This window comes from Leopardus geoffroyi, chromosome D1 (genome assembly GCF_018350155.1).
Source record: "Leopardus geoffroyi isolate Oge1 chromosome D1, O.geoffroyi_Oge1_pat1.0, whole genome shotgun sequence".
Taxonomy (NCBI): Eukaryota; Metazoa; Chordata; class Mammalia; order Carnivora; family Felidae; genus Leopardus; species Leopardus geoffroyi.
The window spans coordinates 37,823,901-37,844,397 of record NC_059329.1 but is presented as its reverse complement, the minus strand read 5'-3'; the positions used below and the strand labels follow the sequence as shown (position 1 = coordinate 37,844,397).

Below are 20,497 nucleotides of genomic sequence, written 5' to 3'. Positions count from 1 at the left end.
AGGGACTGTTTCTTTAGTATTGAGTAGTCCTGTGCATGTAGGATCTTAATACAAACTTTCTAAGTGAACTAAAGAACATTGAAAGGACACAAGATAGTATTTCACTGGTATGAGAAGCTTCCCAGAGAATAAAACTGCCCATCACTATTAACAGTTCTCAGAACTTTCTGTGATACGGCAACAATATCGCTGGTGACTGGAAGTATGATTTCATACAAGAGAACGACTTCTGAATTTTTTAAAACTATTTTTTAACACATGAAATTACACACAATACAAAGTACTTGTTTTACAAGTTGAAGTCTTTACAGTTATGGGTACAGTTACAGTAATGCAAGTAGTATTAATGCATTCACTTAGAGCAGAGTTATTTATCTTCATGGGGCTTAACACAAAGCCAAGAATGAATTATTTGCTTAAATTGCTTTCTAGTCTTTGAATAAAAAAAAAAAAAAAAAGGAAAATGCCTTCTACCTCCTGTATAATATGTCAGAATGATAAACAATGCCAACAATTAAGTAGTCTGGTATTTGTATAAATGGGAGATTGTATTCCAATAGCTTTTAAGTTATAAATCTTAAAGTTTTGGCCACAGTATGTCTATCACATTGTCATTATCTCAGCTCTCCGGAAAATTACGTCATCTTTGGTAATAGGCTGCCAAAAAACAGAAACTATGGACTACACCATTTTTTTTTCCAAAGAATCCTGTATTTTAATGAATAGCTGAATAAATAGACATTAATTATGAAATTCACATTAAGATAGAAGAAGATCCAAACATTCTGATTGCTTTATCTCTTAAATTTGATAGCTACTACAAAACATACTATTTATGTTAGGGTAAAAATAAGCTGAATCACAGGAGTGTACCTGGGACGTGCTGGCAGATATATACAGCAACAGGGAGGAGTCATAAAATAAAAGTGTTTATATGTACATATTTTTTTTTCCTTTTTTTTTTTGCATGGAGAAACACTGTTTTATAAAATGGGAAAACACACAGTAGATCACATGCAGCAAGAACCAATACAATGTGCACAGCAGTATAACCAAATAAGACACAAGAACTATGGGTTTAAAAAAGAATTTGGGAGCAGGGAAAGAAAAGAAAAAATTGAAACCTGGAATGCTTTCTTATGAAGGTTTCAGAATATAACTTTGTCTAAACAAGCCTCTTGATAGTTTTTCAAAAGTTCTCACTTGACCTCTTATGGTTTAAGTGTAGAGCTAAAAATAAACCATCATATTATACAAAACTTTGTATATTAGCATACAAAAGGTAACAATTTACTTTTTGTATAAAATATAACCTTTTGATAGTATATTTATTTCACATATGTATAAATATAACCCAAAGAATATGTTTTAAGTATTTCTACCAAAATATTCTTTACAAAAGTTTACAAAACAAGTAATTTATTCATATTTACAACCCAGCACAGAAGAGATTCTGGGCCAGGGATGTTGGTATTGTGTAAAAGAAAGAGAGTGCGTCTAGACATTTTAAAGATTGAGAGAGGGCTTTGCGGAACTTTCAAAATATGATCTTTTTAGGACAGATATTTAAAGACTTAGTTGTGAAACAACTTCAGTTAAATTACATTTGATGATTGGATATGTGGATGTATAACTAAAAAGGCTGAAGATAACCTATGTTCTTCTGTAATGAGGAAAATAATAGCAATATTTTTCATCTGATCCGAATCAGCACACATCCTCCTGATTTTACAGCTGGTCTGTGTGTGGGCACTGAGGTTACATGACTCAACCAAACTTCTTTCTTTGATACAGTGCTCAGCCCTGAGGGAGAAGGCTTAGAGATGAAGGGTCCATCCAGCATGTGGTAAAGACACATCACATCAGGGAGCAAAGAATGTACGGATTGCTACATTCTATTTAGCTCTTTACCCAAACAATATGCCCAAATCAGGACAGATTGTTTTCTCTCTCAATTATGCTTTCCTTCAAACCCTATGAAATAGATTGTACCCATCCATCCCCACCATTTCTTGTCCTGACCTTCTGTGTCTTATCTCCAATCAAAACAAGATACTTTCTTATCTCAGCTTGCTTACAAATCTGTCTCTGGTCATCAGCATAAGCAGGGAAGACAAGGCTCAATTTCACTCGGCGAGGAAACTAACCAGTAGGCATCATCACAATAGGTAACACCCCAGGTCATTGGGGGCTAAATAAATCTCCTTTATAGCGTTGTCCAATGGGATGTTTTCTTTTTTAAATAGTGAAATCTGATGCCGACAGGGATGCACTAATATTTCAGTATGATTAGGACAGGTTGTGGTTGTATCTAAGACTTGGAAATGCATTCAGAAATTGGTTGTGGAAGCCCAGATAAAGTTGGATAGCCCTGCAATCTTGTTTCATCACTCAACACAGCGTGTTGCTGAAGTATAGCATATGTAGGAATATTGACAAAGTGAGAGGTGAACCTGGGGAAGAAATTCTATAATCCACTGGCCGCTCTCTAGTTTCTCTGGCTTTTCTCTACTTAGGACACTGGTGACTCCGAACAAACCTATAACATTTCCATCTGCCCTGGAAGTCTTAGGGAAACTAAATGAAAAGACAGAGTGGAAAGATTCAATCACACTTCCATCTATCTATTCGAGCAAATTAAGGAATTTGTGGCTTGCTGCTTGGAACTAGTACCTCCGTGTGACATGGGGTTTAATGAGCTACAAGGTCTATTACTTTTCTTTCAGGGAGGAAAGGAGCTTGGAAAGCCTATTTTACACAACTAATTACACATCAACATCACAGTTCTGTTTGGGCAAACTGGATACTCTGTCCTGGAGTTTAGACAGGGAAAAGTGATCCCAATATTTTACTTTCAGGGTTGAGATTTAAAACAAGCGTTTGAACCGAGCACTACAGTTACTTTCCGCTTCCATTTTTAAGCCAAGGTGTCTTCATATCATCCAACTAAAAGTCAAGAGTTTGGCCTTTACAGAGTCCTCGTAAAATACTGCCTTTTAGTGCTTAGAGTATGTTAATCGTCCCTCTCTTCTCCTTTAGGAGTTGTTCCCCAGAATTTCATCAAGATTGATGTCTTTCATCCAGTCGTCGTTACCGGGCTCTGTCTTCAATAAGGAATCAATGAAATCAGCATCACTGTTCAGGGCAGGGCCCATGTTATCAGTCTGTTGGTTGAGAAAGTCAAAAGCTAAGTCACTGCCATGGTCAGTTCCTTGAAAAGCCCTGGAGCTTTGGTTGGGTGAAGGAAAGTTGCCTGGTGTCATAGATGGTGTCTGGCTTATGCCTGTCCTTGGCTGGCTCAACCCTGTTCCCGACTGGTTCAAATTAGGCAAGATCTGTGTGCTTAGCTGATTGGGTCTGAGAGTCAGACTTCTGAGTGGACCCATGGTTTGTCCATTTAATGTTTGGTTCATTTGGTTCATGGGTCTCATTTGCACTGCTGGTGTTAACTGGTTAGGAGGGGCCGCTGCCCTCTGGGAAAACTGCTGGCTGCCGACTGCCTGCTGCAGTGACTGGTTTGGAGTGTAGGCTGCAGGTGCACCTGTGGGGAAGCGGACTGCTGTGGACTTCAGGGCTTCCTGTTGTTTGGTTGTCGTGTCTTGAGAGGCCCAGTTTGGTGCGCTTGTGCTGGATGTGATCATAACATTTGATGTTCTCTGTGTGGGCATGCTTGCCATGCTATGGGTTAAATTTGGTCTTAATTGTTGTGAATTGCTGACAGGTCCAGCTCCAAAAGTAGCCACGTTGTTATTATTACTTGCCCCTAAGGCAGGTGGCCGTGGCATTAGAGGGTTGTTTTGATTTGCTATCAGTTGGTTTGGGTTTCTCTGTTGGGTCAACTGATTTATTCCTGAAGTGACGTTGTATGTGCCAGGTTGACTGCAAGGCAGATTTCCATACATCCCCATATTCTGAACTGCTGTGGGTAAGGACGGCATTCTTGTCCCATGGGAAGTAGACAGGAGGCTGGAATTTGGAGTCAAAATGGTATGCGTCGACACTGGGTTTGCCAAAGCCTGGTTAGAGTTTAAAGTCACTGCTGATGAGCCACCTGAGAAAAAGAAGACAGTTATATTAGTTTATAACCATAGGTTATCTCCTCTATTATAGCAATTTGCAATAACTTATCAACTCTGAAACTGTTTTCAGGTGAAGGGACAAATAAAGAGAAATAATCGTCACAGGTATTATATAAAAGAAGTGAGACAGTTTGCAAGGGAAGTATCACTTAGGTCATCCCTTGGTCAAGAGTTTATATATTCTAGAAAAAAAAAGGCTACACTAAAATCGCTCTGGTTTTTAGATTTTACTTTATTCCTCTTCTGGAGTCTTTGAGAAGGGGTGATAGTCAATCTTTCTTTCATTCGGAATTGGCTTTACTCTGTTCTGAGACCACACTACAACTGTGATTAACCAGCTGTAATGAAATCCATGCCTCTGGTTACCTCAGGTCCAAATAAGAAAGTGTGGATGAATCCCATATGTGGCTACTAGATTAATATTCCAATCCTGTGGCCTTGAAAATCATGTCCAGTTATCCATCTGCATTGTCCCCACTCAAGAAGCTTCCATGAGTGGCCCCCAAGTGTCCAAAGGGTAAATTCCCATCTATTTAAACATCTGGAATTCAAGGTATTCCATGCTTCGCTGATTATCTCCATGTGGAAAGCCCTCTGCTCCAGGAGGTATAGTTACTATTGCACTGTTATCCACGTACGTTGAGCTACCTTTGCTCATGCTATTTCCCCCTCTCATGATGCCCTTCTTAACTTGCTGAGCCTTCCTTTTTCTTCAAGGCTCAGGCCAAGGTCTAAGCTCCTTCATTAATTTTTCCCGGATATTCTAGCCTGCTTTTTCCAGAAGGATTTGCTCTTTGAAGTTTTCACTCAGCACTTAGTTAGCCCTCGTCTTAGGAAATCCATAGAACCCCAAAGTAGAACCATCAATCATAGGCTGTCGAATAGTGAGCTTCCACATATCAGAGAGTGATTAGTCAACACATTAAAATCTTCCTGACTTGGGGAGGTTGAAGTCATCTTGGGAAAACATCTTGGGAAGCAAAACTGGTATGCCAAAAAGTTGAAAATAAGTGCCTTGTAGATGATAAGTTCCACGGGGAAAAACATTTTCACCTGTTTTGTTCACTGTCATATTCTCTAAGCCTAGTGGATGGCGCAAAGTCAGTATTCAGTTGGTATTGAATGAATGAGTTAATGAGAGATTGAAGTACATGTGTAACTTGGAGAAAGATACTCTTTTAAAGTACTCTCCCTGCACAGATGCAGGGAGACTCAAAGAATCAGAAATACTAATAAACAAGAATTAGACACATATACAAATCTCAGAACAGGAGTGTATGAAGAGAGCATGGCTGTAGTTGTAGCCCTAGGGTACCCTGACTGCTTGGGGATAGCTAGCATGGCACACAGCTGGATAGACTGAAGTCCTTGCTATTTGTTTTAAAATATGTCTCCACTAGACTACATACCCCTTGAAGGCAGGATCAGTCTCTTGTATCTCCTTGTATGTCCAGACTGAGCACAGAGCCCTGCACTGGTAGGGCAGTGAGAGTTTGATAAAGAGGGAGCACAGTCAGGTATGAGATGCTTGAACAGCAAAGAGTTCACAGACAGCTGATGAGGGTAAGCAACATCCTATTGGGTCTAAAGGTTTCAGGAGAAGTGGAGTGACACTATGAAAGTGCTATGGAAAAAAAATTTAAAGATTTTAAAAATCATTCCCTCTAGTGTTCTCTATTTTGAAAATATGCCCTGAGAAGATTTATGAGGAGGGCAATATTTTTAAAGTACCAGAATTGGGAGAATTTCCATAAAGATCACAAAATATTAATCACAGTTAATATTTAGAAGCTCCTAATACATGGTTAAAATTGTTCCATGTGATTTTCATACATAACTTCTTATATTAACATCTGGGCAAGGTAATTCTTACTGTACTGAGATTAAAATAAAAAATGATAAAAGAGTTTGTGTTGTGCTTGTTGTTTATTTCATTCTCAGAAGTCATGGGAAGTTCAATGCTCTAGAGCAATGGTTTAACCATTTAGGGGTCAGTAACTGGATGCTCAAGATCCCTCCCTTGGGAAAATGCCCTGTGAAAGTGATCTGCGGGTGCCTACCAAGTATCCAGCCTCCCTGTATCCCTTAGAAAAACAGACCCTTGATTTTTCAGCAATGTGCCCAGCTGAAAAGCCACATTTTCCAAATTTCCTTGGTGATGGAGGGATCCAGATGAATAAATTCTGACTAAAGGTAGAAGTTACTAGGTGAGAGCCCAAGAAGCCTATTTTAAAAAGAGAATCTGACTCATTTGGGAGGCCATTTTACCTTTTCCCTTCTTTTATCTTTCTTTTTGGAATATGGATCTGAAGGATGGCAGTGTGGTGGCCAAAAGGCCATCCTTAGGAGGGAGGCTACATGTTAAAGAAGGTGGAACAGAAAGACAAAAGAAGCCTGGATCCCTGACAACATGGTACAGCCACCATGAAACCACCATCCTTGAGATTCTTTTATATGAGTGGGAAAAGTCCAAACATGCATCTTGAATTTTTCAGAATATTTCAAAGGGTTCCTAGCTTCCCCATGACCACGGATAAGCCATTATCACTGAGAAGCCATGTTCCAAAGAACCTCCATCTTGTCTTTCAACTACCTTGAAGACAGAATCAAATAGAGAATCCAGTCTGGGGCCTGAGACAAAGTAATCTTAGAGAGTGGATTGCATATATCTCATTCCAAATTTTAGTGGTGAAAGACAGTCTGGTACATTTAAAGAGCTTAAATACATTAGTACAATATAGTTATTACCATGCATAAGAGGACCAGAAAATATTTTTTAAAAACAGGAATATTCATGGCACCTCCTTTAGATAATCTTCTGCATGCCTTCCTGGATAGATGAAGGTAACAGGCAAAATAGAGAGAACTTGGAAAAATTGAGGACAAGCTTAATTTACATGAGAAAGTGCAGAGTTCTGGGCAGATGGGACTTGAATCCATTCTAAATAGGAGAAGGCAGGGACAGTCTGGGTTAGGTCTAGGAGAGGTTCTTTTAGAGTTTGGAGAGGGAGCAGAGAGATTTTAGTGGTAGTGCCCACCACTTATGTTACATGGAGCAAAATTAGGAAGTTTTACTTTGTATCCTAAATGCCGTCCACCTTTGTTTGCTTGTTTGTTTGTTTGTTTGTTTGCGAGACTTCATGAGTCCTCATTTGCTTTTCAATTATGTCTTGGTGGCAGGACTATTTGTTCCAGAGAGATGAGTCCAGAAGCGGAGACAAGAAGATTGGACTTTATGCAAGTCCCAAGAGGGAGAAATGTCTGCTTCCCTTACATGATCTGGGTCCAGATATTTGCTGGGAGCAGAATGGTTGAACACAGCGGTTAGGAAATAGTTAAGCTCTTTTGAACTCTAAGGGGTAATCTGGAGGGCAGTGAACTAGGTGAGTGCAGGACGAGAATCATCAAGAACTGATGGAAAGACAAAAAAAATACCCAGTTTGGTCTTGATCTGAATGTTAAATGGGATCTAATGAAGGATTCTAAGAAAGATGTTATGTTTCAATATGAGGTGGGAAGAGGAGGAAACATCAAAATGGAACAAGTTTCTTTCTTCTGCAGTTAATGATTTTCACCGATTTTTAAGAACACTCACCAGAATACTGGGCAGTTGGCTGCATGCTGCCTGCGTTTCTTCTTTGGTCTTTATAATCTGGGGGTGGCCTTGTCAAATGTCTATTGATTTGATCCTGTGGAGAAATTTTCTCCTTGAAAACAAACACAAGCGAAAACATATTAAGCCGCATACTTGCTTTCCCACTTGCAAACATTCACAGACTGTTGATTCAAAAAAGTAAGACTATAAGAACAATTTGCCATCATAGCTATGTATCGCAGACCTTATTTAGTAAGTCTTAATTCAGAGACAAGTCTTCTCAGTTTCAATAAATTTCCTGCAGGGCAGTATAATTTCTACTTCTCCTTAACATTCACTGTGTGTTTTGAGTCTAGGAACTAATCTCATTTTCCTTATTTTGCAATTAGATTTCAGTGAAAACTAAATTCCTGTGCTTCTTGAGAGGGTGTTTCTGGTTTCATTTTGTAGCACGTCTGATATGCTATGGTACCTATTATTTAATTCTGGTCCCACAGGGTGTAGAAAGCCTATAGGAGTAGGATTGCCAGAGAAAATACAGGACACTTGGGAATCCTGTATTTTTATTTGCTAAATCTGGAGATGCCGGGAGATAACTATCAGGTACTGGTAAGGACACTATAAGCACATTACCTCATTCCCCCCCGCCCCCGTCAAAAACAACCCTTGAAGACAGGTGTGATTATTCCCACTTAATAAATGAAGAAATGGAAGCTTCCATAGGTCATGTAACTTGACAAAGATCACAGAATGGGAGAACAGAAATCGAATCCTGGGTCAAAGACTCGGACTCTTTTCCTGCCACACAATACAATACTTGCTTCTCTGTTTCTCTGTGTCCCATTCTCTCAAAGCACAGAATTTTCCCAGGCCCCTTTCTTTTCTTCCCTCTGGAATCAGTCACCATTAGCTCTTAATGGTAGGTGAGTTTGGGAGCTAAAAGAGGAAGTACGCACATTCTTTCTATATTATCAATGCCTTTAGCCAAAGACTGCCAGGAACACACCTACTGGGTTTATTTCTCATTGCAGTGAGGGAGAATGCATATGATGGGGGTCCAAGTGGTGTCTTGGTACTAGTATGTTAGAAAGAAGCTATTATAGGATTTGGGCTTTGCTTGGGTGATTTAGGGAGGGTCTAAGAAAGCAAGGATTTGTTCTAGATTGTAAACTGTCAGAAAGGGAGGTTGATTCCATCATTGAGTAAAGAAGTGGCCATCACTCATTTAGCAAAAGATAGGTTGGTATTTTTGTGGGTTTCTCAATGGCCTTGTGTCTATAGTTAGACAAAGTTATGAAGTGGCCTATTTTGTCTCATTTTATCATGGTCTCAGAATAACCCCATCTAAGGTTAGTTTTCTATAAGATTGTTTATGTCTTTAATGGCCTGGCTGTGAGTGTCATATCAGTTCTTTTCTTTCTCAGCATGGATCAGGAAGTTTTTAGAATTGCTTTACTGCAACTTTGTATGAACCCCAAAGCAACTTCCATTTTCAAAGATAAGCACAACCAGCATAGGTAGACAGAACAATATCATTATAGAAAAGTCAATAAATAGAAAAGAAAACCTTGTAAAGGTAGACAGATAAATTAGATGGAAGCCAAATGTGAGCTGGCTAACTTAGATCCCACTTAACCATGTATTTCTCAGTTTCCCATCAAATTCCAAACCTTCCAAGTAGAACAAATCTACTATAAAGGAAAAAAATAGCCTTAAAACAACAACAAATTAAGTTCAAATTCTTGTTTCTAAGAAAAAAACTTGAAAGACTCACAGGGTTTTTGGGCATCAAGTAATTCGTATAAAACACAATTTTGATGAGCTAAGTGTAAATGAATCAGAAACATATGGATTACATTTCTTTTAAATATGGGTTTACAAATTAAGGGAAAAAGTGGTTGGTGAAACTCTTTATGGTTTTTCCCAAACCCTAAATGTTTAAGAAACAGCTTGAGATGTTCCATGAACCCAAATGTGGTGATGTTCAACCATTCTTGTTATAAACTATTGTGCAAGCTGACAGTTTTGATTTTTTTGCCAAGCATGAGACTTTCTGAATTCTTCTCTTTTTCAAAAGCATCTATCATTTGTTTTCTTATGGAATTAGGTGTTTCTGCTGTTTAAGTTGAACAAAACAGGATTTGCACATTCACGCACATGTTTGCATGTGTGTGTGTGAAAGAGAGAAAGAGAGAGAGAGAGAGAGGGAAAGAATCAGGCTTTTGGTTCCCCATGAAAGACTAGATCTCAAATCTGGACTTATTTTTATGTGTATTCAATCTACTTACTGACTTTTTTTTTGCATGGGAGCAATTAGGTTGTTCAAAGGGTTAACAATACATCTCTGGAAGCTTGAGTTACTTAAACTACTTGTTCACAAATGAGTTAGACTTAATGGCCTTGTGTATGGACTATCATGGAACTGCCATTTTGTCTGTCACTTCCTGCTGAGGAGTAGCAAAGACCAGACTCCAGAACAGAATGCAGACCGTTTCCATGCCCATTCCGTGCAAAAGGAGCACATTCCCATTCTGTGTAAGTGTGAACTCACAGGTCATCCCCGAGATTACTTCTGTGCAACATGAAATGTAACTTATCCACTCATATCTCATGGACATGGACCCCATAACTCAACCCAATAACTTGGACCTAAAAACCTACCAAAGAAATAAATGCTGTTGCACTCATCTGTTCTGCTTTGGTACTGTCATCTCAAAAATGTGAAATGCAGATAATGCTACGACCTCCCTCGTACTCTGGTTATAAGTATTAATCCTCTACTTCTGTAAAAGCTCAGCATGGCGCCTGGCACACAGTAGGTACACAAACTGCACTGGTTATTGTGATGCCCATTGTGTTAAGTACTACTCATCTTTCCTCTTTGTTCTTCTTCATTGGTGGGAGAATAATGGAGAGTAAGGATAACACACATTCATGAGAAAATGTCTCAATTTAGGCGCCTTTCTGGCCTTGCCAACTGACGGGAAATGACTACAAAGCATATGCTAATGAAAAGCGGTATCAAAGACTATTTCTTCCTGGATATGCTAAAAAGCACAGGCACCGTCAATGGCATCCAAACAAAGAGAAATGTGAAAGGTTTATAAAAATCACAAAACCAACAGCTCATTGTCATTCATCTCTCACAGCTTATGCTGATGCCTTTTGCACCTGTCCCAGTGGTGATTGAACTGGAGTCCAATGAGAGGTAGGCCAGTGCCAGGACAAAACCCTCATGGTGTGTTCCCTTGCCTTTTAATCAGAGCTGAAAATCCAGAAATTCAAACTCTGCATGTTGTAATTCAACACATTAGTAGTACTGGTGGGAATAATGAAAAGTGTGCCCAGCGCGTCAGTCTTAGATCGTATGTTTTTCTCTTCCATAGCCCTTGTTTTCAAGCTATGTAGTTGATGAAGATCAAAAAAGGGAGAGAGTACAGGGGACAGGTAGAGTTTTGAAAACTTCTAGAAGATTTATAGAATAAATTAGTTGTGTCACTTTGTGATCCAGTCAGTATCACCCCTTCATCTTATACCTTAGGGCAATACTCAGGGTCACCTGTAAACTTAGTGCTCACTATTCCTTACTCATTCCTCACTACTTCTCACATGCTCTGGACTCCAGGCTTTTTCCATTTGTCATTCCTTAAAAATAATAAATGATAATGTGATTATTTATAGTTTTCATTATGTATTAAATAGTTCATAATACAATCTTACAATCTCAAAGCCACCAACAAATATACACCGAGGCTGTACCTTTTGGTATCTGGCCCAAGCTCATGTTGGAATGGCGGACGCTACCTACTGTATTCATCAGAATTCTACAGTCCTTCAAAGTCAAAGTCAAAGTCAAATTTTGCATCTTCTCAGAGCCTTTCTTTAATCTCTCCTGGCTGGATTTTACCCTTCTTCCATTACATTTTCCCTTACCCTGTTTATATTTTATTGTAAATCTGAGTCTAGTGCTCCCTTGTTTAAAGTCCTCTCCATTGCTTTTCAGACAGTGTAAATTCTGATGTATCAAGCTCTATCCTCTGGCCTCTCCTCTCTGGCCTCCTTGACTATTACTTGCTAATTCCTTGTGCATATTCTATGCCTCACATCGAATGTGATATGTAGTATACATTATTGTCTCTGAGTCTTTGAATATGCTGATTCTTCTGTCTTGAATATCCTCCTTCTCCTTCCCCCATCTCCTATGTTAGCTTCAGATCTTCAGGAGACATATTTCCTCTCTGATGTACTTCCCACATCATAGCATTTAATCACATGCCCTACAATTGCCTATTTATTTGACATCCTGTGGGCTCTGAGCTCCTTAAGGACAAAGACAGGGTCTGTCTTGTTTATAGCTGTTTTCTGACTGAAATTTAGTTAATATTTACTGAATGAATTATAGTGCTTATCACGCCCTAGATTTCTGACTTTTACTACAAAGCTCCTTGAGCATAAATATTTTTTATTTGGTTTTTCACATTTTTGTAGACCTTGGCTCTATTAACCTGGAGATGGTTAACTTTGCCGTTTTTTTTCCTTCATTTAGCCAAATCGTTTGAAGGGAGAGAATGAAGCTTGGAGACGGGGCTTGTTGTTCGGAGGTGGGAAAGGTTTGACCCAGTGCCCGAATGTATGTCTGAGGATACAGAAGGGACAGCAGATAAAGAGTGAAGCAGGGTTAAAGCTTGGGCGATGCTTGGGAAATAACCACCTGCCCTTTCTTTCAGGCCACTTAGATATGGTGGAAGTTGGGAATATATCTTCCATTCTGAGATGCTTTATGTTGGAAGCCAAATCTTAAGGTCTGAAACTCCATGCTGGCTTTCACAACTGTTTTTGAAACGCTTCTATCTCTAAAATCAGTTGGGATTCGAGCTGATTCAAGTTCTGTCCGCTACTTCTGCCCCTCAGGGCAGTAGCACAAGAATGATTCCTTTTGCCTGATTCAAATACCCACGGTGGTAGTTCTTAACATTCCTAGGCTGGGCAGGGCTAGTGAGGTGGGGTGCCCTGCGTTTCAACTGTCCAGCAGCTGGTAAATCAAGTTTTGTTTTGTTTTTTTTCCCCATAGCACTTTAACTTCTGTATAGAATTAGCTTCTCTTATAGCCAGGACACCCTTGTTGCTATCACCGAAGTAGGCACAGAGAAAAGGGCAGTAAATAGAAATGGGCAACAACGAATTCCCTGTTAGGCCCATAGGTACGTGCAGGAAGAAATTAGGAGAAAGTTTTACCGCATCAACCAGCATCTGCTGCTGGAGGAGAAGTTGCTGTTTCTGCTCCATGATCTGCCTCTGTAGAGTCTGTTTCTTTCCCATCAATTGCTGATTCAACAGTGATTGCTGGGAGTTCATGTAACCACTTCCGGTGTTTGGATTTGAGCAGGGGTTGGGACTTGGACTGGGGCCTATGCTCTGGCCTACCACAGAGTGTTGATCCTAAAGAAGAGAAGGGGGGTGGAGGAAGCTACTGTGAATTAGAAGAAACAAAAATGTAGCACAAAGATCATAAGCTTAGATTCCAAACATTTTTCATCTTGTTAAGATCAAACATGGTTAAATGGGTTGGGGATCAGAGAATTGCTTTCTAAATGCAAGAGAAATAAATGCATATTACGGCAACCAAAGCAGCAGGGTTAATGACATTAGGGCACTGGAAAAGCTCCCATACGACTCTAATGGTGGACGCTCCACATTCCAGAAGGCGTTTATGGAACCTCAAAGAAAACTACCATAAAAACATATGGCAAACCTCTCAATTGCTCAGGAACAAACACATCATAAAGTAACAAGTTCTTCCTTTTCCTTAAAGTTAGCACATATCATTGCTGATCCTGCAACGAAAATTATGTTTCAATTCATAGGTTCAAAACTTGAATAAACCATTTGGTCAGAAGGGGCCCCACTCTTTGTGACAAGGCAGGAAGACCTGTGAGTTTCTGTTTTACAAACACTCCGAAGAGCGTAGAAGGGACCTGCCCTTACAGAGACTTGTTAATTTTGCTCCCTGGTAAGTAAGCCAGGAATTTCAGTGTATCAGTCAGTAAAAGAACGCCCAACCAGCCAACAATGAGAAAGTATTAATTAAAAATTCAACATTGTATATTAGTAATATTGGGTATTGGTGAACTGTCATTCTAACTCAAGGTCTCTACCAATCTTTAGGCACTGACAAAGTCAGGGCCTTGCAGGGCAGAGAGCTAAACCTGGCCAAATGTTTTCATGAGCTCCCGATGATGTGTTCAGGCTGAGCTGTATACTGGTGGAGTTACAAGGACTCTTCCCACCTTGAAGAATGTGTCCAATTAAGGAGGAAATTACATGCTTACATGTAAAAATACAAGAAAGCACAGAATCGAGTCTTAGATATGATACAAGAACTAAGTCAAAGGTCCTCACACTTTGATGGTATTCACTGGGGAAACAGATGCTCTGGCCTTGCTCCAGAAACTGTGAGGCTACAAATCAGGTACCTGGCCAGGTAATTCTAATACTCGTTGATCCAGGAAATGCTCTTTGAGGAACAGTGGATTATGAGAGCAATAAAACCCAACGTTCATTCTCCAACTGGACTGTGGGAAGTTACGAGAGATTGAAAAGATAAAGCAACTCTCGTGATGCCTGATGAGTAGTCCACACACTCCATTTGTGGAAAGTGTCTTCCCTTTTACCTCCCTTTTTTTCTTTAGTTATCTACTGAACTAAAAACAAAAACAAAAGCCACCAGCCCACAGCCTGGGGATGTAGAGAACTTGGCCTCGCTTTAGTAATCCCTGGGGCTACAGAGCTTGCCCACCTCTTCAAAAGCAAAGCGATACGAAATAATCTTAAAGATGACCATGCACTGAGCCTTATTATAAGCCAGGCACTGTGCTGAGTGTGCTATGTGATTCATCTCATTGAATCCTCCCAAGGGAACAATGAGCAAGAGCTAGTTTTATCGTCCCAGTTCTGCAGATGAGAAACCTGAGCTCAGAGATCACACAGCTGCGAGTAGTTGAGGAAGATTTGAAGCCAGGTGTGTCTGAGTCCGGAACTCTCTTTCTCAGTCACTATACCAATTGTCTTTCAGCTAAGATGAGCAGTGTTGAAGAAGAAAGTGCTTATACTTCAAAACTTTGCAAACCCACCTGTCCATGTAGCAAGTGTTTATTGAACACCCCGTGCACCCTCAATCAGGCACGTGGAAGGCAGTGTGCTGGACAGAAGGGCAGGGCTGTCGGGTCTGGGAGAGGGGCAGTCCTCCTCACCAGTTAACTAAAAATAAGGGGAGCCATCTCGGAGGTAGGCACATCCTCTGTGCAAAAAACCATCCTTTAACACGTCCGCACACAATGCCCAGTCCTCTCAAAGTTAAACCCCTCATGGCTCTTGGAGGAAAAAGTTCAACCCACATGTCCTACAAGCCACTAGGGATGTGGGTCTGGAGACTAGCGCAGAGGGTCATTACCACAATGCTAGTAGATGAAGATCTGTGGGTTGAGGGCTCTCGGAGGGCAGGTGGAAAAGGAAGTATCTGGAGGACTGAGTGTTGAATCGTTGGCCCACCCACGCTACTGAGAGGGAAGCAGAGCCCACGACAGGGAGAAAAAGGTGGGGTCAGAGAAAGATGACCAGACGTGATGCCAGAGGAAATCAGGGTGAGAGAGAATATAGTGGAGACAGGGGTTGGCCCTCCACTCTCCACTGTCAACCAGAATCGAAATCATCTGCTCTTTTCTATAATAATGTGAAGTTTAGTGCAAGCTTTTGTGCTTAAAAAAAACACCCGGTTGACAAACATGCATAGAAAAATTCAATGCGTTTTTCTTCTCAGCCTTCTTTGCATGGCCACACAGTGCTCCAGATCATGAGCTCCGCAGATGAGCCTGCTGCAATTCATTTCCCCGTTCTGGCACTTATTAGCTGTGTGATCTGGGAGAAGTTAATTTGCCTCCACTAGCCTCAATTTCCTTGTCTGGAAAGTGGGCACAATAACAGTGCCCACTTCCTAGGGTCCCTGTGAGAATTAGAGGAAATAATACAAGGCTAATAATACCGAGCACAGAGTCAGCACTTCATAAGCAGCAGCTGCTTATAATTGTTTGCATTATTTCAACACACGGGAGCAGTCATCTTGTTTGTTTGTTGTGAAGCAAGGAAGTCAGGCCTTGCAGATTGCAGGAAGTTGTTCTGCGTCGACCCTTCCAGAAATGCAGAGGTCAGCTACATCGTCGAGATGGAGTTACGGACAGACTCAGGGAACGACTTTTATCCTTCTACCTGGTGATGTCAGAAGAGGAACCGAGTGCTATTCTCCAATGGAAGGTCTTTTGGAGGGTGCTTCCTTCATCTGGGTTAGGGCCTTGGCCCGGGGCCCTGGCACTTGGCTTTTCTCTGTGCTGGTTTTTATTTCTTACCATCCAATTATTTATTAATAGTGCAGCCAATATACATGCACTAAGTACCGTGCCTTCATTTCTTCCATCATAAATTAGAAGTAATGACACTAACGGCAGAAAATGAAAACAGACGAAATTAGAACAGTCCGAGGCACTTAGGAGGTACTTTATTAAATTTAGTGATTAGTACTTTTCTTCTTTACTTACTTATTGTTTTGTATAGGCCAGAGATGTTTTAGACACAATCATCTTTGTGATGGAGCTTGTGCCGTAAGCGTACTTGGATTGCGGATGGAGTGTGTTTAGCTCCCATCTTGGTTTAGTTTAGTTTAGCTTTTTTTTTTTTTTTTCATTTTGCAACTTGAACACTGATACCCAAAACATGAAAATGCGACAAAAGCAGGAAGGGCAAAGACAGCTTCGCCTTGCATGCCATCTTGGATGGGCAGGGAGAAGCTGCCTAGAGAGCTGTGTTAAGAGGGGCTCTGTGGAGGCGCTCTGGCGTGGTGAGCTGTTCTGCCGCGGATCGTCAACATTGTGGGATCCGGCAGAAGTTGGCACTCGCTCTTGCAGCATTTCTGGTCTGGATGGTGGAGCTGGTGCTGTCCCCATCATTGGTGCCACTGCTGATGCCAGCTCTTCAAGTGTCTCCCCTGTTGGCACGGGTGCTATTCAGAAGGCACCGCTTGGATCTGGCTCAGGGATCAGCAAAACCTCGCTCCTTGTCCCAGGCCAGGGGCTCCCCCTGCATGTCGTCCTGGCTCCACCTTCCGATCAGAGCCTCCTCCCTGATGCTCTCTGGGTGCTCCTCTGGGCCCTGGCAGGTTCCTCGGCCATATCCACACTCATCGTCGTGAACCTGTCATCCATGGCCTTCAAGAACCGAGCCTTCTGTTCCTGGGGGTCTTGGTTCTGGTTCTGGGTGATGAGTCTCTGCACCCTCATCTTGCTGGTCTCGTGGTGCGCTCTCAGGCCACAGAGGAGTTCATCCTCCGGTCGGCTGCTATTGGGAGCCTCGTATTTCAGGTACCTCCGTGCAAGAGGAAGGTAAACGTTTGCCGACCTGGGGCTGCACCAGCGGTTCCCAGGGGGCCCCTTCCTAGCCCTGATGCTGCAGCTCGGGTCCTGTGGGAGGGTTGCCCTCCAGCCCCTGCCTACTCTCATGCTCACTCTCAGAGTTTCTGCCTCCGGGATTGAGGCCTACAAAGCCTTAGGCTGCCTGTCCTGCCCAGAGCCACATGGAGGTGCAGGGTGGGACACGTGTAGGGTATCTGTTCATAGGAAGGCCACACATTTTGTGCCCCTTGTCATAATGAACCCAGATTGCTGTTGGGTGTGTTATAAACAGCGGAGCCATTTCTGCAGGCCCCCTGCTCTGAGCACACCCTGTGCTCCCATCATATTTGAAACATAAATTGGCCCTTGCGCTTCTCCATGGGCCACAGTCCCCACTATTTCTTATTTTGTTGTATCTGCCCATTTTCCTCATTTTTGAATTTTTTTTTAATGTTTATTTATTTTTGAGAGAGAGCCAGAGTGCAAGCAAGGGAGCAGCAGAGAGAGAGGGAGACACAGAATCCAAAGCAGGCTCCAGGCTCCGAGCTGTCAGCACAGAGCCTGATGTGGGGCTCAAACTCACGAGCCATGAGATCATGACCTGAGCCGAACTTGGATGCTCAACCGACTCAGCCACCCAGGCACCCCCCATTTTCCTCATTTCTATTACTTGCCTGGCTCATGTAGGCATTTGAGATTCAGATCTCTGGCTTATAGTTTATCTGGGAATCTAAGGTGCACACAACACTACGTACCCCATGAACCTCAAATTTCCTACAGCACGATGCAGCGCACAATGACTTCCATCAGGTGGTATGATACCCACGAGTGCTTCAAGATTAAATTCCAGACCTTCCAGTGCCTAGTCTAGTCACCTATGCAGCCATCCGTCCATGAGGGAATCTGATACATTTTACTGACTACCTCCTGTATGCTAGGCAGTTTTCTATTTTCTAGACATTAAAAAATTATTTAGAAAGGGGACAAATGCAGAGAAAGAGGTGGGCAGAGTGCTTAGTGTTGGCAAAATTAGCGGACTTCAAAATAAGTTCCAGTGAAATCTGGAAAACTAACCCCTTCTAAGATTCAGAAAAGATCTGCATACCAAGAAAATGTAACTATGTTCCTTTCTCTAATCAAACAGATGGACTGTGCTAAATTTAGTTTCATTCCTTTACAATACCAAAGGATATAAAAATAAGAGATAAGCTCTCTTTTGGAATTTTGTAAAAGATTTGAAGCCTCATAGCTTCTGGCCTACAGGCTTTACCATGTACTCTACCCTACACATTCCTTCAGTTCATGATTGAAGTAATATTTGGCTGTTGCTACATTCTTTTGCCCTTATGTTAGCGAGGAAACACGAAACACCTCCTTACACAGGCTTGCTGTCATTGCCAAGATGTTGTGCAAACTTTAGTACATATAATATTTTGAAAGAAAAATATGCTCTGATGCGTCGGCTTTGATTTCCAGATTCGGCCTCGCTCTTTGCCTTACATTCATTCCCGTAGAACTTGGCCTAATAGAAATCAATCTGTTTCTATCTCAACACTCATTTTATCCTTAAGAGCTTGTGAACTTGTGAAGGCCATGGTAAAAATGGCACACCCTCAGCCTATCGATGAAAAGTGTGTGTGTGTGTGTGTGTGTGTGTGTGCGCGCACGCGCACACGTGCGCCCGCACACGTGCGTGTGATTGTGAATGAATTAGGCCACTTCCATTGATGTCATCTTTTATATGACAGAAAACCCAGTTTCCTAGAGAAACTGGTGTTCAAGGTTGATTTAGCAGCAAACAATAGCCAGGTGATTGGTTCAAATCCTGACTTTGAATGATCTTTCATTTTGTGTGTGTGTTTTCTGTTTCTAGGTTAGTATTTGATGCTAACCGACAAATTAGGCTTCTGATCCTATCCTCCTGGGATTTAATATACATGTACATTGAATATGCACTTAAAGTTTTTCACATCTGTGTGTGTGTGTGTGTGTGTGTGTGTGTGTGTAAGAGTTTAAAGTCATGTTATAGTATTAGTTAAGCCACTGAATTAGAGTGTTGAGATATGGTTAAAGCTTCTTGAGCCTTCTTTTCATCTAGCATAGGACTGCCAGGCCAATAAAAGCATATCCGTATTCTTTTAATAAAGTTCTCCCAATAATTAAGCTATATCTTTAGAATTGTTATCTTCATTCTTCAATGATTCATTTATTCAGCAATTATTTGTTCAGCATCTACTATGTATCATGCATTCTTCTATGCCTTGGAGATCAAAGTCCATGTAGCCTACTTGAAAAACCTTGCAGCTCGTCTATACTTTCAAGTTTCCAGCTGGACTACTGATGGAAAATTTACCTTGCAGAATGGTCTCAAGGATGTTAGAAAACCATTGGTAAATCAGGTGTGTGATGACCAAACCAGTTTGTCATGCCAAAGGCAATCCAAACGTGTGAAGTTGATTTACATTCATAGGAAGCTGGAAGCATGTTTTAATGGGAAAATATGGTAAAAGAATGCTTTCCCAAACGTGTTACTTTGTTGACTTAGTATCATGTCCATGAATTACTACAGGAAGCACTAACTCAACAAGGAGGTAAACTATGTCTACAAGACCTGGTAGAAAATTAAGGAGATACTTGAACTCTTGTAAATGGGCACCCCTTTCCTTAAGGGGCAAATGACTTGTTCTTCCTGCTATTAACTCTATTTCTCTCAAAGCTAGGTTGAGGTCCTTTTGAAAAAATGTCCAAATTAAAAAAATTAGAAATAAATTCCACTTTTCCATCCATAACAGCTCTTTCACCAAAACCTCTTCTTTAATATTTCAGGGATAAAAATGTAAAGACACTGTATGAAACCAATCTTGTAAATCTTAGTAACCAACATCAAGAGGATAGGCATGGCCACTGGGTCTTACTTTGATAAAATGTCTTTGTAAGTCATGCTTAACACGTGAGAGATCTTTCTAAAAGATGTTAATAAAAATGCTGTGATTACCTCTTTCTTTCATTTAATACAATGCAAAGTTTCTGTCAAGCAGGATTGATTTCCACCTAGACACATCCTAAAGCAGCAAACAAAAATATCCCTGGTTTCATTGAAATATGTTGAAATACTAAGACTCATTGAATTCAGCCATTTTTACTGTTATGTGCTGAACAGCATGACATGGTAAGTTTCACGAAGCAAGCAAAGTTACCAGGCAGGTATTGTTCTCTTAATATTAAAAGGAAAAAAAAAAACAACACTCCAAAAAATATTTGTCTTCTTCTGGGCATCTGGGTAAAATGGCTCTCTGTTTTTTCTGAACTTATTTTGGAAGGGGACATATAATGATTTTTTCCCCCCACAAAAATGAAGTAATGTAAGTTACTTGGGATCCATGAGA

The 20,497-nt window shown here is 41.0% G+C and overlaps 1 protein-coding gene and 1 non-coding gene across 3 annotated transcripts in view; both read right to left on the bottom strand.

Annotated features, from left to right (window-relative positions):
* Positions 1–230: 230 nt before the first annotated feature.
* Positions 231–20,497, bottom strand: part of MAML2 (mastermind like transcriptional coactivator 2) — a 348,778-nt gene continuing 328,511 nt past the window's right edge. Inside the window, exons 3-5 of one of the 2 annotated variants that reach the window (XM_045483545.1) lie at positions 12,910–13,113; positions 7,675–7,786; positions 231–4,051 (exon numbers count right to left, since the gene is read on the bottom strand). In XM_045483545.1, the coding sequence (XP_045339501.1) occupies positions 3,036–4,051; positions 7,675–7,786; positions 12,910–13,113 (1,332 nt within the window). In that variant the 3' untranslated portion in view covers positions 231–3,035. The remainder of the gene's footprint in view (positions 4,052–7,674; positions 7,787–12,909; positions 13,114–20,497) is intronic. The other variant, XM_045483546.1, reaches the window with a different exon arrangement.
* On the bottom strand, positions 17,314–17,443 carry LOC123602836. The gene has a single exon (XR_006714604.1). It is a non-coding gene; the product is annotated as a small nucleolar RNA SNORA11 (small nucleolar RNA).